At 35.9% G+C, this 15,169-nt stretch overlaps 1 protein-coding gene across 2 annotated transcripts in view; it reads right to left on the bottom strand.

Moving 5' to 3' along the window:
• Nucleotides 1-15,169, bottom strand: part of SERPINI1 (serpin family I member 1) — a 71,524-nt gene that overhangs the window by 11,337 nt on the left and 45,018 nt on the right. For both annotated transcript variants that reach the window (XM_019440504.2, XM_019440503.2), the window contains exons 2-6: nucleotides 14,486-14,752; nucleotides 13,223-13,453; nucleotides 11,074-11,268; nucleotides 9,181-9,385; nucleotides 3,322-3,419 (exon numbers count right to left, since the gene is read on the bottom strand). In XM_019440504.2, the coding sequence (XP_019296049.2) occupies nucleotides 3,322-3,419; nucleotides 9,181-9,385; nucleotides 11,074-11,268; nucleotides 13,223-13,453; nucleotides 14,486-14,735 (979 nt within the window). In that variant the 5' untranslated portion in view covers nucleotides 14,736-14,752. The remainder of the gene's footprint in view (nucleotides 1-3,321; nucleotides 3,420-9,180; nucleotides 9,386-11,073; nucleotides 11,269-13,222; nucleotides 13,454-14,485; nucleotides 14,753-15,169) is intronic.

Raw genomic sequence — 15,169 nt, forward strand, 5'->3', positions numbered from 1 at the left:
CACTCTTTATGTCTTTCTCCCCACAAGTCTGCATCCATTTTCAGAGTAGGTATATCTTAATCATTGTTTCATTTTTATGACATGGTACCGTGCTCACACCATCTACCTCACAAAGAGTTATTAAATGAAATGAATAGACATGGCATTGAATGTAATTAATGTTGTATATCTTAAACACCATGAAATTCTCACCATGAAATTCATTAAGGCAGAAAGTAATAATCAAATACACATGAATAATTTTCCTGGGTACTTGCAGGGGTTACTGTCACAGACACTTTAATTTTTTTTTTTTTTTTTTTTTTTAATTTGAGAGAGAGAGAGCATGTGCACATGCGTGATAGTGGGGAAGGGGCAGAGGGAGAAGGAAAGAGAATCTCAAGCAGACTCCATGCCCAGCAGGGAGCCTGACATGGGGCTCCATTTCACCAATCACAAGATCACAACCTGAGCCAAAACCAAGTGTCAGACGCTCAACCAACTGAGCCACCCAGGTGCCCTGTCATAGACACTTTAATCATCAGGGTTTTCATGTCATTTGGAGAGGAAAAAAACTGGACACCTGAAAAGGACACCAACCATGTAGGGCAAAGCATATGGCGCCTAAGTGAACAAAGCAGGGAATAAACACTATCAAATTCAGTAAAAGCAGAGGGACAAGTTTTATAGTTGTGTCAGTAAATAGTTTTTGAAAGAATGATTCATAAATTAATGTGGATGTGTGTGAGAAAGAGAATGAGAGAGAGGGAGAGGGAGAGAAAGAGAAAGGATATATTGGTTGGGGTGGGTTGACATGCTGAGTCTACCAAGGTTCTGGCAAAACTAAGGAGTTAAGAATAAAGAGTTCCCACTGAAAGCTTGAGAAGTTGACTTTAGACCTTTCATCACGTTATCCTGAAGACTCGAACGGGGTAGTGTTTGAGGATGGCCAATCCTGGATTTCTTACTGATGTTTAAGGAGTTAAATGTTCCGAGAAATGTAATATGTAAGGTGGCCCTGAAGAAACCTCTTCTCTCCTTCCCTCCCTTGTTTTATCCTTTAGTGGACATCTGCTGTGTGCCAACTGTGTGTCAGCCATGTGCCAGGTAGTGGGAATGCAGCCTCTGTACTCTGAGAAGGGTTAAATTCTGACTGAGGTTTGGTCAAATGAACAGAGACTTCACATAGAGACTATGTGAACTCCGAGAGATCCGAGTGTGATTTCAAATTTCTGAACCATCTGCATTCATAATACATATTTATTCTCTATTGTCTCTGTACATACTAAAGGCAATTAAATATTACATCATAAACCTCCCAGATTTGCCAACATTTTAAGCTACACTGACCACAATAATTGATTTGCCACTGCAGTGCTACTCCCTCAGGACTGAGAAGCAGCAGATACTCTTATGTGTGTGAAGTAACTGCCTCGATGTTTGGGTGAGACAGTGAGGAATCTCTAATAAAACAGAAAATAGAGCCACGGTAGGAAAGTGGAATGTAATTATCCAGCTGGAATTTGGCCAGTGTGGTATACAGATTCTCTCAATTCCTAAGGAAGGGAGCATAAGAAGTTTAAATGATACTATGCTTGAGCCACAGATATATTTCTGACTCAAGCACAAAAGTGTCCATTAGCTTGTAAGTCTCCCCCAGTCCTACTTCATTCACAATCCCACTGAAGAGTTCAGAGCCCTAGGAGTGTGAATGTAAGCCAAGAAAACCTTTACTCAGGCAAAATTCACATTTCTCTGATGTGGACAGGAACATTTATACAGTAGACAGCTAGAAAAGCTCTACTGGTGTTTTGAGATGTAGGCTCTCTAATCGGGTAGAAGTTGTGGTATCAGATACGTCAACATCATCTCATTGCTGAGTGCTGCTTAGAAAACAATCCGTCCAATTCTAAATCTGAGAGGCAAGGCCTTTTTGACTATAAACTCTTTGAGAATTTCCTGAAATCTATGAACCTATCTCCACTCTCTCTTTTTCTGCATGTGTGTGTGTGTGTGTGTGTGTACACACTTATATGCAATTTCAGGGGTAGAGGCATCCACTTCACTGAATTCAATCCATGGATCCTCATACTCCTCATAGAAGCTGTTATTTGGTCGGCTTGATTTTCTATAGGATGCTACTTCAGGAGAGGAAAACTAAATTCTCTCCTGAACACATAAACTGCTAAGGAAACTTCTATTGCCCTCAGCTCTCTCTGGTTGGAGAACTGGGTCCAATAGATTGCATATAAAGAGGACTTACACACTGAGGTTTTTTGTTTTGTTTTTTTTTAATCTTGATTATGTCCCTATCTATCTCTATCTATCTATCTATCTATCTATCTATCTATCTATGATAGTTTCCATATTCCACAGAAATGATAGAACAACATTATACAAGCTAAGTCTTAAACTCACAGGTACCTTATTTCAATGATAAGTGTCTTGGGGTTAGCTGCTTAAAATATCTCCAAAAGGATTTTACATGTTCTAAGTACTTAATGTTGCTAATATGTTAATGATTTTTACCTTGAACAAATTAGGGCATCTGAATCAAATAATTCAACTGGGTCTTCCCCCACCTTGGGATATTTAAAATAAATTACCCGATATGCCAGGTATATTTTGAAGCTACTACAAAACCACTGGTTTCTTATTGAAGACTAAAGATAATCTTTTCATCATCTCACTAGGTATTCTTTTAAAAAGCGTTGGGGCCCCTGGGTGGCTCAGTTGGTTAAGCATCCGACTTCAGCTCAGGTCATGTTCTCACGGTTTGTGGGTTTGAGCCCCACATCGGGCTCTGTGCTGACAGCTCAGAGCCTGCAGCCAGCTTCAGATTCTGCGTCTCCCTCTCTCTCTGTTCCTCCCCCATTCATGCTCTGTCTCTCAAAAAAAAATAAACACTAAAAACAATTTTTTAAAGTGTTTAGTTCTTGTTTAGTTCTTACAGCAGGCATGGGTTTGTCCTTTCTTCCTTCTTTCTTTTCTATATAATTTACTGTAACCGAACATATTGAGATACTAAATCACCATGTTTATTGATTATCTACTCTACAGGGCATTGTGACAGGTAGGATGGGGAATTTAAAGATATATAAGACAGGTCTTCTGGAGAATATCCATTATTGAAGATAAGACATGGACCAGAATAATATAAACAATGTTATGACCATGATTTATAGTTTGGGGTATCGAAGGTAAATGTATTCGTTACATTTGGCAAACGATAACTTTATTTTACTTCAGAACTCCATAGTAAATGGAGGGTTCAACATCATCACTTTTCAAAGCTTTTATGAAATAATGACACTTAAAAAAAAATTGGTGTTTATTTCCTACCAGACAGAGCTGTCAAATTTGCATTTTTGATGAAAATCTCAGTTATTCCAAGGGCCTTCAAAACATCTTTTAAGTCAATTTCCTGTTCCACTGTGAACCTGGAGAACAAACACATAGGGGGAAAAGCATTTAGTTACAGCATTTTTAAAGTATTTAGTTACAGTATCCTGTTAACCTGGCACAAGAGCAAAATGTTAGATATGTTGATTTGAACAGCAAATTATGCTACAACTGGCTTTTGACTGCAAGTATTGACTGTGCTTCAGTCAAAATACTTTTAGGATTTGACTGTGCTTATAAAAAGAGGAGATGGCAAAAAGAATAATATATCAGAATAGTATTAAATTATTAAGTAGGAAAACTATTTGATGAGGACGGTAATAGATACGGTGGAATAAATGTTTTGAGATCAAGAATGTAAAACTTGTAAATGAGTAGCTTTCAAAATCCTTTGACCTAGTAATATATTTGACTTTTTTAAGCTGTCAATGGCTAACCAAACATTTGCCCAAGGCATTTGATTCTCTTTTTAGCGTCCTGCTCAATTCCCTGTGTGTGGAGACAGCCAATCGCAGTACAATGGATACATTTAGCATTTCAACTCCATACACTCAGAGAAAGGAAATATAAAAGGTATCGTGTTAAAAATATATATCCTCATGGTTATATTAACCTCTAGGACATAAGCCTGTTTTTCCTGGTAGCATCACAGAAAGACGTTCATCAATGAAAGTAAGCTAAATATTACATTTTAAAAACTATACACTTTTAAAATTATATTAGAGATTTTTTTAAGCAAAAGAATTTTAATCTTAATTTTTTGTCCTGATGGACTTTATGAATTCTTATACGTAGAAGTGCGTCATGTTTGCGAGAAGAAATAAAACATCTCTTAAAACTGAAATAAAAATGGGTACCGTGGTCATGAATAGAATATTAATTTAAAAAATGGTTTCCATAGAAAGTTTGATTGGTCCTAATGTGGAGTCTCTCCCCAAACGATGAAGTGTGTCACCCATCTTTCTAGCATAAAACAAGGAGAAAACATGGCTGCATTAACACATGAATGCAGTTCTTGGAAAGCAAAGGTTTTTATTACTTTTTTAGAACAAGTGAAAACGACTAGTTACAACCAAGCGTTTCTTTTTTTTCTAAGGCGTTGGCTCTTGATCAGTAAAGATCATAAATGTCAGTTTTTGTCCTTTAAAAAGCCAAGTCTGTGACAGTCACCAAACGTTACATTAGCATCACTTCTGATGTCTGGTGACAAGGGAATGACTGCTGTCAACAAGACTCAGACATCAAGAGGTATCATCAGGGGAAAATAGTTTTAGCGGGTTCATGTTTATGGGGAAAATATGACGAATAGACAAATAAATGTATAGCAAACATATTAAACCAAGTACTGAATTTTATCTGTATCCTATACTCTAACTTGGACTTAACATTGTTCCTTTTGTTTCCTTCAAAGAGCAGGTGTTGGTTGTGAAAGTAGAGAAGGGGGATGAGTTGGGAAATACGAAATGTCTCAAAGAATACATTCAATCGCTTGATTAAGATGTTTTGTGTGTCTGCTTTACTTTTATTATTCACTGATTGATTGATCGCTTATATGAAGATTATTACCAAGAACTATTCCAAGATTATAACAGATTAATTTAAATATCACCAAAGCCCTTGGAGGCAGGTATTATTATCATCCTCAGCTAATAGAAGAAGAAACTGAGGAGCAGAAAGATGAGATAATGTGACCAGGGTCATCCAGCTAACAAATGGCAGAGCAGGGATCCAGGTGGTACTCTGTGTGTCCTGATCCACCTAAAACAGGAAAGTGAAGGAAGAGATCAGGAGAGGATACTTTGTACTTCTTAAGAGCAACCTGGTCTGTGTCACATTTCTGAGGTTTGCTGTTTCGGGTGAGGATGGTAATTCAGCCAGATTGAATTCGGGCAAGCTCCTTAATTTCTGAGCCTCGGTTTTGCAGTGTAGGAAATGGCCTTAGTAATTCCTGCATCATAGTATTGTTGAGGGGACTGAACGAGGTCTCTGGAAGTCTTAGCATGGTGCTGGCACGTAGGAGGCATGCAATAAAGGGCAGATAGTGTTGACAGCACTTGTGATAATGCCATTATGCATAACATTCACATTATTATAGACGTTAAGGTGTTTATATTTGCACTTCAGTAGTGGTGGAGTAATTTCATCAAATAGCTGTTGAATCCATGCTGCTTTAACTGTAAATTAGTCAAGTCTAGTGTATCTAGTATATTTTTTATTTTAATATCTGTAGTATCTGGCATAGGGCAATACACACAGGGTGAAGTGAAAAAAGTTTAGGTGCATTGAGTGTTCCAAGTTGAAGACAGGATGTAAACAATTTCCACTTAGCCATTTCTGATCTTTGTTTCCTTATCAAGCTATTGAAACATAGCTATTATCCATTTACTATCCCTTTCTTCTTAATATAGACCAATATTCATATAAATAATCATTGTCATCTCCCATACACTGAGGGCTCCCAGACACTATGCAAATCCTGTTACTTATGGTATCTCATTTAAAAAATTTTTTTTAACATTTATTTATTTTTGAGACAGGGAGAGACACCATGAACGGGGGAGGGTCAGAGAAAGAGAGGGAGACACAGAATCTGAAACAGGCTCCAGGCTCTGAGCTGTCAGCACAGAGCCTGACGCGGGGCTCGAACTCACGGACCGCGAGATCATGACCTGAGCCGAAGTCGGATGCTTAACCGACTGAGCCACTCAGGCGCCCCATATGGTATCTCATTTAATCATCCTAATGATAATCTCACAGAATCCCATGAGATTATGCATTGTTATCTCTTTTCTACAGAAGAACAAACTGAAGTTTAGCCCTAATCACACAGCTAGTAGGTGGTAGAATGAGGACATGAGCTAAATTCTGTTTGACTGCAAGGCCTCCTACCACTAATAACTAGAATTCCAACAATGGCTATTTAAAAACAATCAACCTACAGATTTTTATATTTCACCCACTGAATTTAAAAAGAAAAAGCCACAACATTGCTCTTTTAAACCCAAAAGGCATGCGCATTTTAATAACGTAATCATGCATTTGCAAATTTCTGAGCAAGTTGAAGAGGTATGTAGGAGGCAGAAGCATTGGAGACTGAGCTGTGTAGAGCTAGTGTTAGGAAAGAATAAATATATGTTACATATAACGAGATTTAGAAAATTTATAGGCCATTAAGAAACTAATCAAGAAAGCTTCTGTAGAAAAACCTATAAAAAGCACTCACATTAAAAAACAAAATCAGATGGGTTATATATGAGTTTTCTTTTACAAACATCAAACTAAAGTGCTGTATTTCTAAGGCAATCATTTCAAAATAACAGGATGGTCTCTGTTGACAAAATAGAAAACCACTTCATGTCCATTGATTTCAAGCACTCTGATCAAAAATGACAAATCTGAGGGGAGCCGGGATGGCTCAGTCAGTTGAGCCTCAGACTCTTGGTTTTGGCTCAGGTCCCGATCTCATAGTTTGGGGGATCAAGCCCCATGCTGGGCCCTGTGCTGACAGCGTGCAGCCTGCTTGGGATTCTCTCTCTCCCTGTCTCCTTGCCCCTCATCCACTCATGCATGCACTCTCTCTCTCTCCCTTTCTCTCTCTCAAAATAAATAAATAAACTTTTAAAAAATGACAAATCTGAGACTACAAAAGAGTGGAAAGATACGACAGCCAGGTACATCTGCATTCCAAGTATTCCAAGATATTTGATTTTCATTTTAGAAAAATCTTTTCTACCTTATATAATGAAGAAGGTAATGTTCATCAGAGCAAGGTTTTTAAAAAAATCCTACTAAAAGAAAAGTATATATAAAGCTACCTATAGATTAACACAAGGTGAATACTAGGAGTTAAAATGTACACTGAAAAATAAATAATAGTGATAACAGATAATAATTATATGATGCTTACAATATAAGCATCTGTGCCAGGCATTATTCTCAAGTGCTTATTAGATATCTTACATATATTATATATATATAATATATATAATATATATATACATATATTAGCCAAACTATTTTTGCTAGTATGAATAAATTGCAAGAATATCTGGTAATCTCATTTAAATCTTAGAAATGTATGACTGTGCATAAACCTTTTGGTATTTCACTAGATTTGGTTATATCATATAGGTGGAAAATTTTTACCCTCTCCTGAATAGAGTTTTGTATTTTTGATAAAAACACAATTTCAATTCAGCATTTGATTCCTGTAGGACTTATTGTTAAGGGGGGAAAATAATAAAAATGCAAAAGTAGTTGCCCATTCTCCTCTTTAAAATACCATACACCTTTATACCCTTTAAGAAAAGCATTTAAAACCTGTAAGTATACAATCTAATGTAATGGAAAATAAAAGTACCTGTCAAGCAGGACAAGAATGTGGTCAAATTACAGAAATGCAAAGTTGTGTTTTCAAAGTAATATCTCCACGTGAATAAAACTATACAAACCACTTAAAACAGACACGTGAGTAAACCTAGAAAATGGCTACCGGAAAATTTTTACGTTTGCTAAAATGAGGGCACAAAAATCATCACCTTCATTGAACATTTGATGGATCGTTTCCCATTGATTATTACCTACATATAAGTATTTGAAAACCGTCAATTTCTTAAAAAAGGAAACCACATTCATCTTATCTAGCTATTTAACCTCTCTCTCTATGCATTAACCATGCAGAGGAAGAGTTCATAGAACTTCTGGAGAAATGGATGCATGGTAATTAACTGTGTCTAGTTTAGTATCAGGCATTAATATGAGAAAGCAAGCTAAAGTATTCCATAATTGAAGAGTATCTCTTAGAAAATGAAAATTTAATTTTCTTCTGCCACGTTCAATTTCTCAGTGGACAGGACCTGGAGGCCACATTTTCTAGTGAATATGGTTGAATTAGGATTTGTGATACTTATTAAGCATTCGTTTAGAATTCTGTTAAAATACCCCTAAATAACTTTGCATCCTCACAGAATTGAAGCATTTTGAGATGCTGCATTAATTCATGGAATTTAATAAGGGAAGCATTAACACAGTCCTGAATTTCTCATATTATCAAGAAGAAGTTCTTTAAAAATATAAGGAAAAATACACATCAATATCAGGCGAAGAAGCATGGGAAGGGCATTTTAGGCCAATGCAAAAACATGCATGGAGACCCAGAGGCAGGCCAAGAGCAGGTTATCTGTAGCCTAACGACAACCACGTGAATAGTACATGCCACAGAACATTTGTTGTGGTGTGTGGCCAGAGGCAGCATTGAGAAGAACATCGGGACCCTGCATAGATTTTATTATTTAAGCCACAGGGAGAATTTTAAGCCTCTTCTTGCTTATTTATGGTTGCATCTTGGCACCCAGCACGGTAACGTGCTTGCGCTTCTCCCAACAATGTTGGAGATTATTTTCTCTCCAGCTATAATCAACTTTAAATATTAATGAAATACAGAAGACTGCCAATGCAAATGATATTCAGAGACAATCTATTGAGAAATCTTCTAAAATGAAGCTAAGAATATTGACCAGGATCTGAAACTAGGTCTTGGTAAACAGCACTGAATGAATCACTAAGTGAGCTTGTGTCTCTGGGCAGGACCTCCTGAATACAAAAGAATAGTTTAAAGAAAAAAAGGAGAAGGAAGCGCAGGTGAGGAGGGGAAGAGGAGGGAAGAGTGAAGGGGTGTTGAAGAGAGTAGCTAAGACTTAAAATTCAAAAGCAGTGGCAAGGGTTTTTTCTGAATCAGAACCTCCATTACTATCTCTCCCTCTGAGATGTATCAGAGGGGGTCACACAGAAGCCTCTCACCTGGGCAGGTACACTTCCACTTTCTGCTTCTTCACAGAGTTTGCCCATTCTTCAATCAGCTGTGCTTTGACCAATGGCTCCAGAGTGGCCAGTGGAACTTCCTGTCTGGACAACACCAACATCATACTGATCTCCTCTCCCTCATATGGTATTTCTAGGACTTGGTAGATACCACCAGCTTCATTGGAGCCATCACTAAATTCTCCTAAAAGGAAAAGAAAGGTGATTAAAGGCCCATATCAAAGTTCAAATAAAAGTTTTAATTTGTAATAACTTTGTTCCAAAATAGTATATAGAATATAAGAAACTTCAGGCATCTGAGGAAAAGAGGGTTTAAAAAAAAGAAAAAAATAGGCCCTGAAGTTCAAGTGACTCTTCGGCCCTAAAGAAATTATTTTATTTTAGAATCCCCAGAATTACATCACATTTGTCATAATATGTTCTCTAGACTTACTTTTTATTTTTAAATGAGATACTTCAAATGAATATATATTTAAGGGATATTTTTAGAAACAACAATAAGTCCTGGGTAAAAAAATGAAGCCCAGGATCCAAGTTAGATGAAATCCATCTAACTAAGATTTCTAAGAAGGGAAAAATTAACCACATAATACCTGGGACTGTATTATCACCACAGCTAAAAGTCTTGGGGCCAGAGTAGCATAGTCCAAATGAAATCTATTACATTCTACAGTAGTTATCTAGTGTATTTGTAGTGCTTAAGACCTCCAAACTAGGTAATTAGGTTAATTAGGTAATTGGCTTTGTGTTCTAATAACTCAGCTAAATTCACCAGGCTTCCATACAAAAATAAAGAAATCTTTAAAACAAACAGTCCCACCACCACCTTAAAATTTCCCTCATTTTCAAAAAGAAAATGTAATGCTTTTGTTATAAATATTTTCCTATAACTGATCTAGGTCCTTTAGACATCCCGTTAAACACTTTGGTTAAATGTTTGGATCTTATTTTGACTGTTAATTTGATTAACTATGATTATAGTCTTTTAATTTTACATCATACTTTTAAATAGCATGAACTATTAGTTCCAATATGTACTTGGCTTACAATTACATTTCTGCTATGATAACAAATTATTACAGTTCAATATAGTGTGTAAGAAGGATTAACATCCTAACCTTCTGAAAAGTCCAATGAAATATCTTTTTTTCTAACTTATTTTTTTAACATTTATTTATTTGAGACAGAAACAGAGAGCATGAGCGGGGGAGGGGCAGAGAGAGAGGGAGACACAGAATCCTAAGCAGGCTCTAGGCTCTGAGCCATCAGCACAGAGCCCAATGTGGGGCTCAAACTCATAAACCATGAGATCATGACCTGAGCCGAAGTCAGATGCCCAACTGACTGAGCCACCCAGGCGCTCCGGTCCAATGAAATATCTTTGAAAATAATGCCAAGGATATTGAGTTGTATCACATTTCATAGACTCACAATAAATGAAACTGTAAATGAATAATTATGTCATACACAAGTCTGAAAGCAAAATTTTAAAGAAATGCTTATAATTCAAATAGTGGTGAGGAATCCAAAGCAAGAGCAGAGTGGAACATATGAGTCACTGACAACCACCCCAAAGCCAATGGCTTTTTGGAGTAACTCAGAATGTTCTTACACAGGTCAGGTGTTTGCATATGAATAAAGCCACTCTGTGGGTGTAATCAACTTTATAAGTTAAAGAAACATATTGGAAAACTGTCAGTGCATATAATATTCACTCAGGATCTAGTTAGAGAGGCCTTTGAAAATGGAGCCAAGGAAATTGAATTGTAGTCCAAATAAGATTGACATTTGTGTAATAAATATTTCATGTTCTTTCTTAAAAAGCTGTTAATATACAGCAAGACAAGAAAAATAAAAGCCAAAAGATCTTACCATAATAAAATTCTCCTTGTTGATACATCATTGGAATTTGGACTTCACTTTCATCATCTTTAGTGAAGGAAAAGGTTCTAGTATTTTCAGGTCTAAATTGTGACTTCCAGTTCCCCTTGAAATAGACAGCATTGATGAGTGCCAAATGAGTGCCAGCATCAAAATCCCTTGGGGATACCAAATCTTTCAAGAGATCTGTGCAGGAAAAAGTGGAGAGATGAAAATTCATATTAAATCTGAAGGTGAAAGGAGACCAAAATATTACCAAACTACCATCTGATAGAGTAATCCAGAAAAACTGTATACCATTACCAAATTTATAATAAAAATTGAAAGTATCTTGCATTTGAGATGCGTGGGTGGCTCAGTCAGTTAAGCATCTGACTCTTGATTTCCGCTCAGGTGATGATCTCATGGTTCATGAGTTTGAGCCCTTCGTCAGAATCTGCACTGCCAGCAGAGCCTGGGACTCTTTCTGTCTCTCTCTGCCCCTCCCCTGCTCTCTCTCTCTCTTTCTCAAAATAAATAAATAAACATTAAAAAAAGAAGGAAGTATCTTGCTTTCAAAGGAAAAATGTTAAGCAAGCAAGCAAGCGCGCGTGCGTGCGCACACACACAACACACACACACACACACACACACACACACACACAGTTACAGATTAAGGGATCTAAAACATTCACACCACCTAAAATAAAACTGGTAGGATCCTGACACTTGAAGAAACTACGGAACCACATACAACAGAATCTCAGGTTTTACCACTTTCTAGTTGCAGTGATGCATGTAAAACTCTTAACATAGACTAAGCACTCAATGATCATTTCAGAGTTCATTCTTAAATAACATACACGATTAAAATGTCATCCAATTCAAAATTTCCCCCCATAAACACTGGATATCTTTCTACCAAATATAACAACTGCATTCAACTAGGTGAAAACAGATGAGTGAAAACCTATCATTTCTATCATTTGAAATGTTCCTTTAGAAATCTATTTTCAAAAACATTGGGTTTTTGTTGATAGCTGAAAATGTTTAAAAAGAGTTTGGAAATAGCTTTTAATAATCCAATCTATTCCAAATGTATTATTATTCTTGAATTATTCTTTGAATGTTAAAATACAAACATAAGTTTCTTTTATCCTACATTTTAATGTCATAATTGAAAAAGATAGGACCAAAATTTATATTCTCTCATTTTATTAATCATAGAACTTCTTTAGGTCCTTACAAAGGTGCCTCAGAATTTTGGGCATAATAGGACATAGGGCACATGGTCAGGGTTTTTGTTGTTCCCACATAAAATTTATTAGATTGATATTATTTGGGGGGTTTTGACAGTAGGAATTAATCTAATGAACATCTGTAATCTCCTTTCAGTTTGGTCTCATTTTTTTAAATTCTAATTTCAATTATGTTGGTGGTAAAATTAGAAAATAAAATGATAAAATATGAAACATTTGGAAAGCTTAAATACATTTTTAAAGTATAGATTAGAAATATTATTTTATTATTTTGAAGATTATTTTTCAAGTAATCTGTACACCCAACATGGGGCTCAAACTCACAACCCCAAGATCAAGAGTCACATGCTCTACCAGCTGAGCCAGCCAGATGCCCTAAGATTAGAAAGAAATATTGAAATAAACTTATCGCTTTCTACTTCTCCATTTATTTGGGTTTAAAATGGGCTGCTCTTTTAAAAAGAAATCCTATAGTTCTGTCATTTAAAAGCAAACCCTGATTTTTAGCTCTCTCTTATTTTCTATTTTAAATATATTGTTAAGAGGGCCACCAACTGTCATCCTAACTGCTATCTAACTCATTAAATAAGTTAGTTCAAACAAAGTTCCACACAGTGGTTAAGATTACCATACAGAGGAAACCCGTTATTGGAGAACACAGATTTCAGACTGATATATCAATAGTGCCAAAATTCTTTACATGCCAAAAGATTTAAGTTCTTTCATAAATGCTTATTCATATGTAATGCTTCTAAAAAGACTATAATCTATACGAAATAATTATCAGATACTCAACTAAATGCTATCTTTCAAAAATTCAAATGGAGTGAGGGGCAAGTAATTTCAGAAGTAAGAGAGTTAAAACTAAACTATTACAGAAAGAAAGGAACCAAATGACATACTATTTGTGTTATTCTCCACCCACTTATTGATATGGTTGGCCACAGCTATATTTTGACTGAAGTCCACATGATTTACTTCTGCATGAAAATACTTTTTCAGCATTTGCAAAAATTCCTCATTGACATGAAATCCATTTTGCACGAAGAGGGAATTGGCAATTTTCATCACATACTGGCTCTCTTTAGCAGTTACCATGTTAGAAAAATCCTTCAAGAAGGAAAATTCGTCACCTGAAAAATGACAAAGGATAAGTTTATTAGTGGAACAAACACAGTGAACGATCACGGGGAGTGGAGAAGCACTGAAACACAGCAAGGGAGATTGATGGAACTTGGAGCCCAAGGGAAGAGCACTAACTTGTTCCCTACACAGACATGATGAGGAGGCTCCGGTATTTGTGCTACTTCCGGATTTTCAAATTAACTTTTAGTATTATCAACTGGCATTAGTTTTCATTTTCAGTGATACCTTGGCAGAATCTATAGATTTTTTTTGGGTTGTTTCCTTTCAAAGTACTTAGGTTTATTTTCATTACATTGGTCTTCGTTTTATAATTATCAGGAAAAAGGATTAAGTTTAATTACCTGGTTTAAAAATTAAAATAGTCCTTGAAATTTTACTTTCACTAGACTTTTTTTTACCTAATAACGAGAAAAATCTATTCGAAATTATTGAGTTCTTAACTTTTTAATGAGTCAGTTCTCATGTATATTAAAAACATTAAAATAAAAATCATACATCCTGTCAAAGTGATTTCAAAACACCTTTTGGCTAAAAACTTTCCCCAATACATAACATTTTCATAACAATAAAACATTTCAAGGAATTCTCGATGCTCCTTTAAAAATGAAGACACAATTGGTTTCAAGCAAAAATTTCTGATATTCTTAGAGAATGATGTTGCTTTTTCTTTATAGCAGTTCTCATAGTTATAAATTTTCACTTATTCAGGTGATAATTAATACACGTCTCTCCCTCTGGACTGGAAACTCATTAAGAATCATGTGTGCTTTTATTTATCACAATGAGGCTTACTGAAATAATACTAATAAAATATACAATTTCCTTAGATTAACTCAGCTAAAGATGGAGCCAGGAATTAATACTTTTCTTGGGTTTCCTAATGGTTCTCCTAGCCATACCGTCTCGTGACATCACTTTCTCACATCATGTAAATACTGCAGCCTGAAGCATAAGACAGCATAACTGAGTTGACAGTTAAAGTCAAACCACCTTGAAAATGTAAACCTAAGCACACTCACCATCTTTCAGGCTGTCATATCCCATCGAATGACGGATTTCTTTCAGGGTAGATCCTTGGGCCCCAAGTTCCATCATTCCCATAGCGAAGGTAACACTCAATGGAGAGAAAAGAATATTTTCATCTTCCCCAGTGGCTCGAAGATGGTTATACATATTCACTGACAACTCGGCAATGGTTTCATCAGGGAAAGTGGCCCCTAAAGCCAAACTTTGCAGAACCAGCAAAGACAAGAGTCCAAGGAAAGCCATGATGGGAGAGTTCAAACCTGAAAAACAGTAGTTTATGTATTAATCATTAATTATCTCTGAGAAATGGAGTGAAAGGTAAAATAAGTAATAATTATTTCTTGGCAAAGCTATAAAGCAAACCAGGTTTTTAAATGTACACAGTATTAATATCTCATAACAAAACCCCCTTAAAGGATATGCTGGAAGATACTATTTTAAAAAGGCAATTCATAGTCAAGTGAATAAATAATATTGCTAAATTCTGAGGATTTTCTAGGAACAAGGTATTTCCTGGTCCCCACTGTGTACAAGAGTGTATACAGATGCATATATAACGAGTTATTATAGACCATGTTTGATGAGGCTGATTTATCAATTTTTCCTATCTTCACCATATATATTTTGGTCATGATTTTGAAACAGTTTACTCTAGCTTACACTAAACTACACAGGTC

Source organism: Panthera pardus, unplaced genomic scaffold (genome assembly GCF_024362965.1).
Source record: "Panthera pardus isolate Hobbes unplaced genomic scaffold, ASM2436296v1 HiC_scaffold_16, whole genome shotgun sequence".
In the NCBI taxonomy this organism is placed as follows: domain Eukaryota; kingdom Metazoa; phylum Chordata; class Mammalia; order Carnivora; family Felidae; genus Panthera; species Panthera pardus.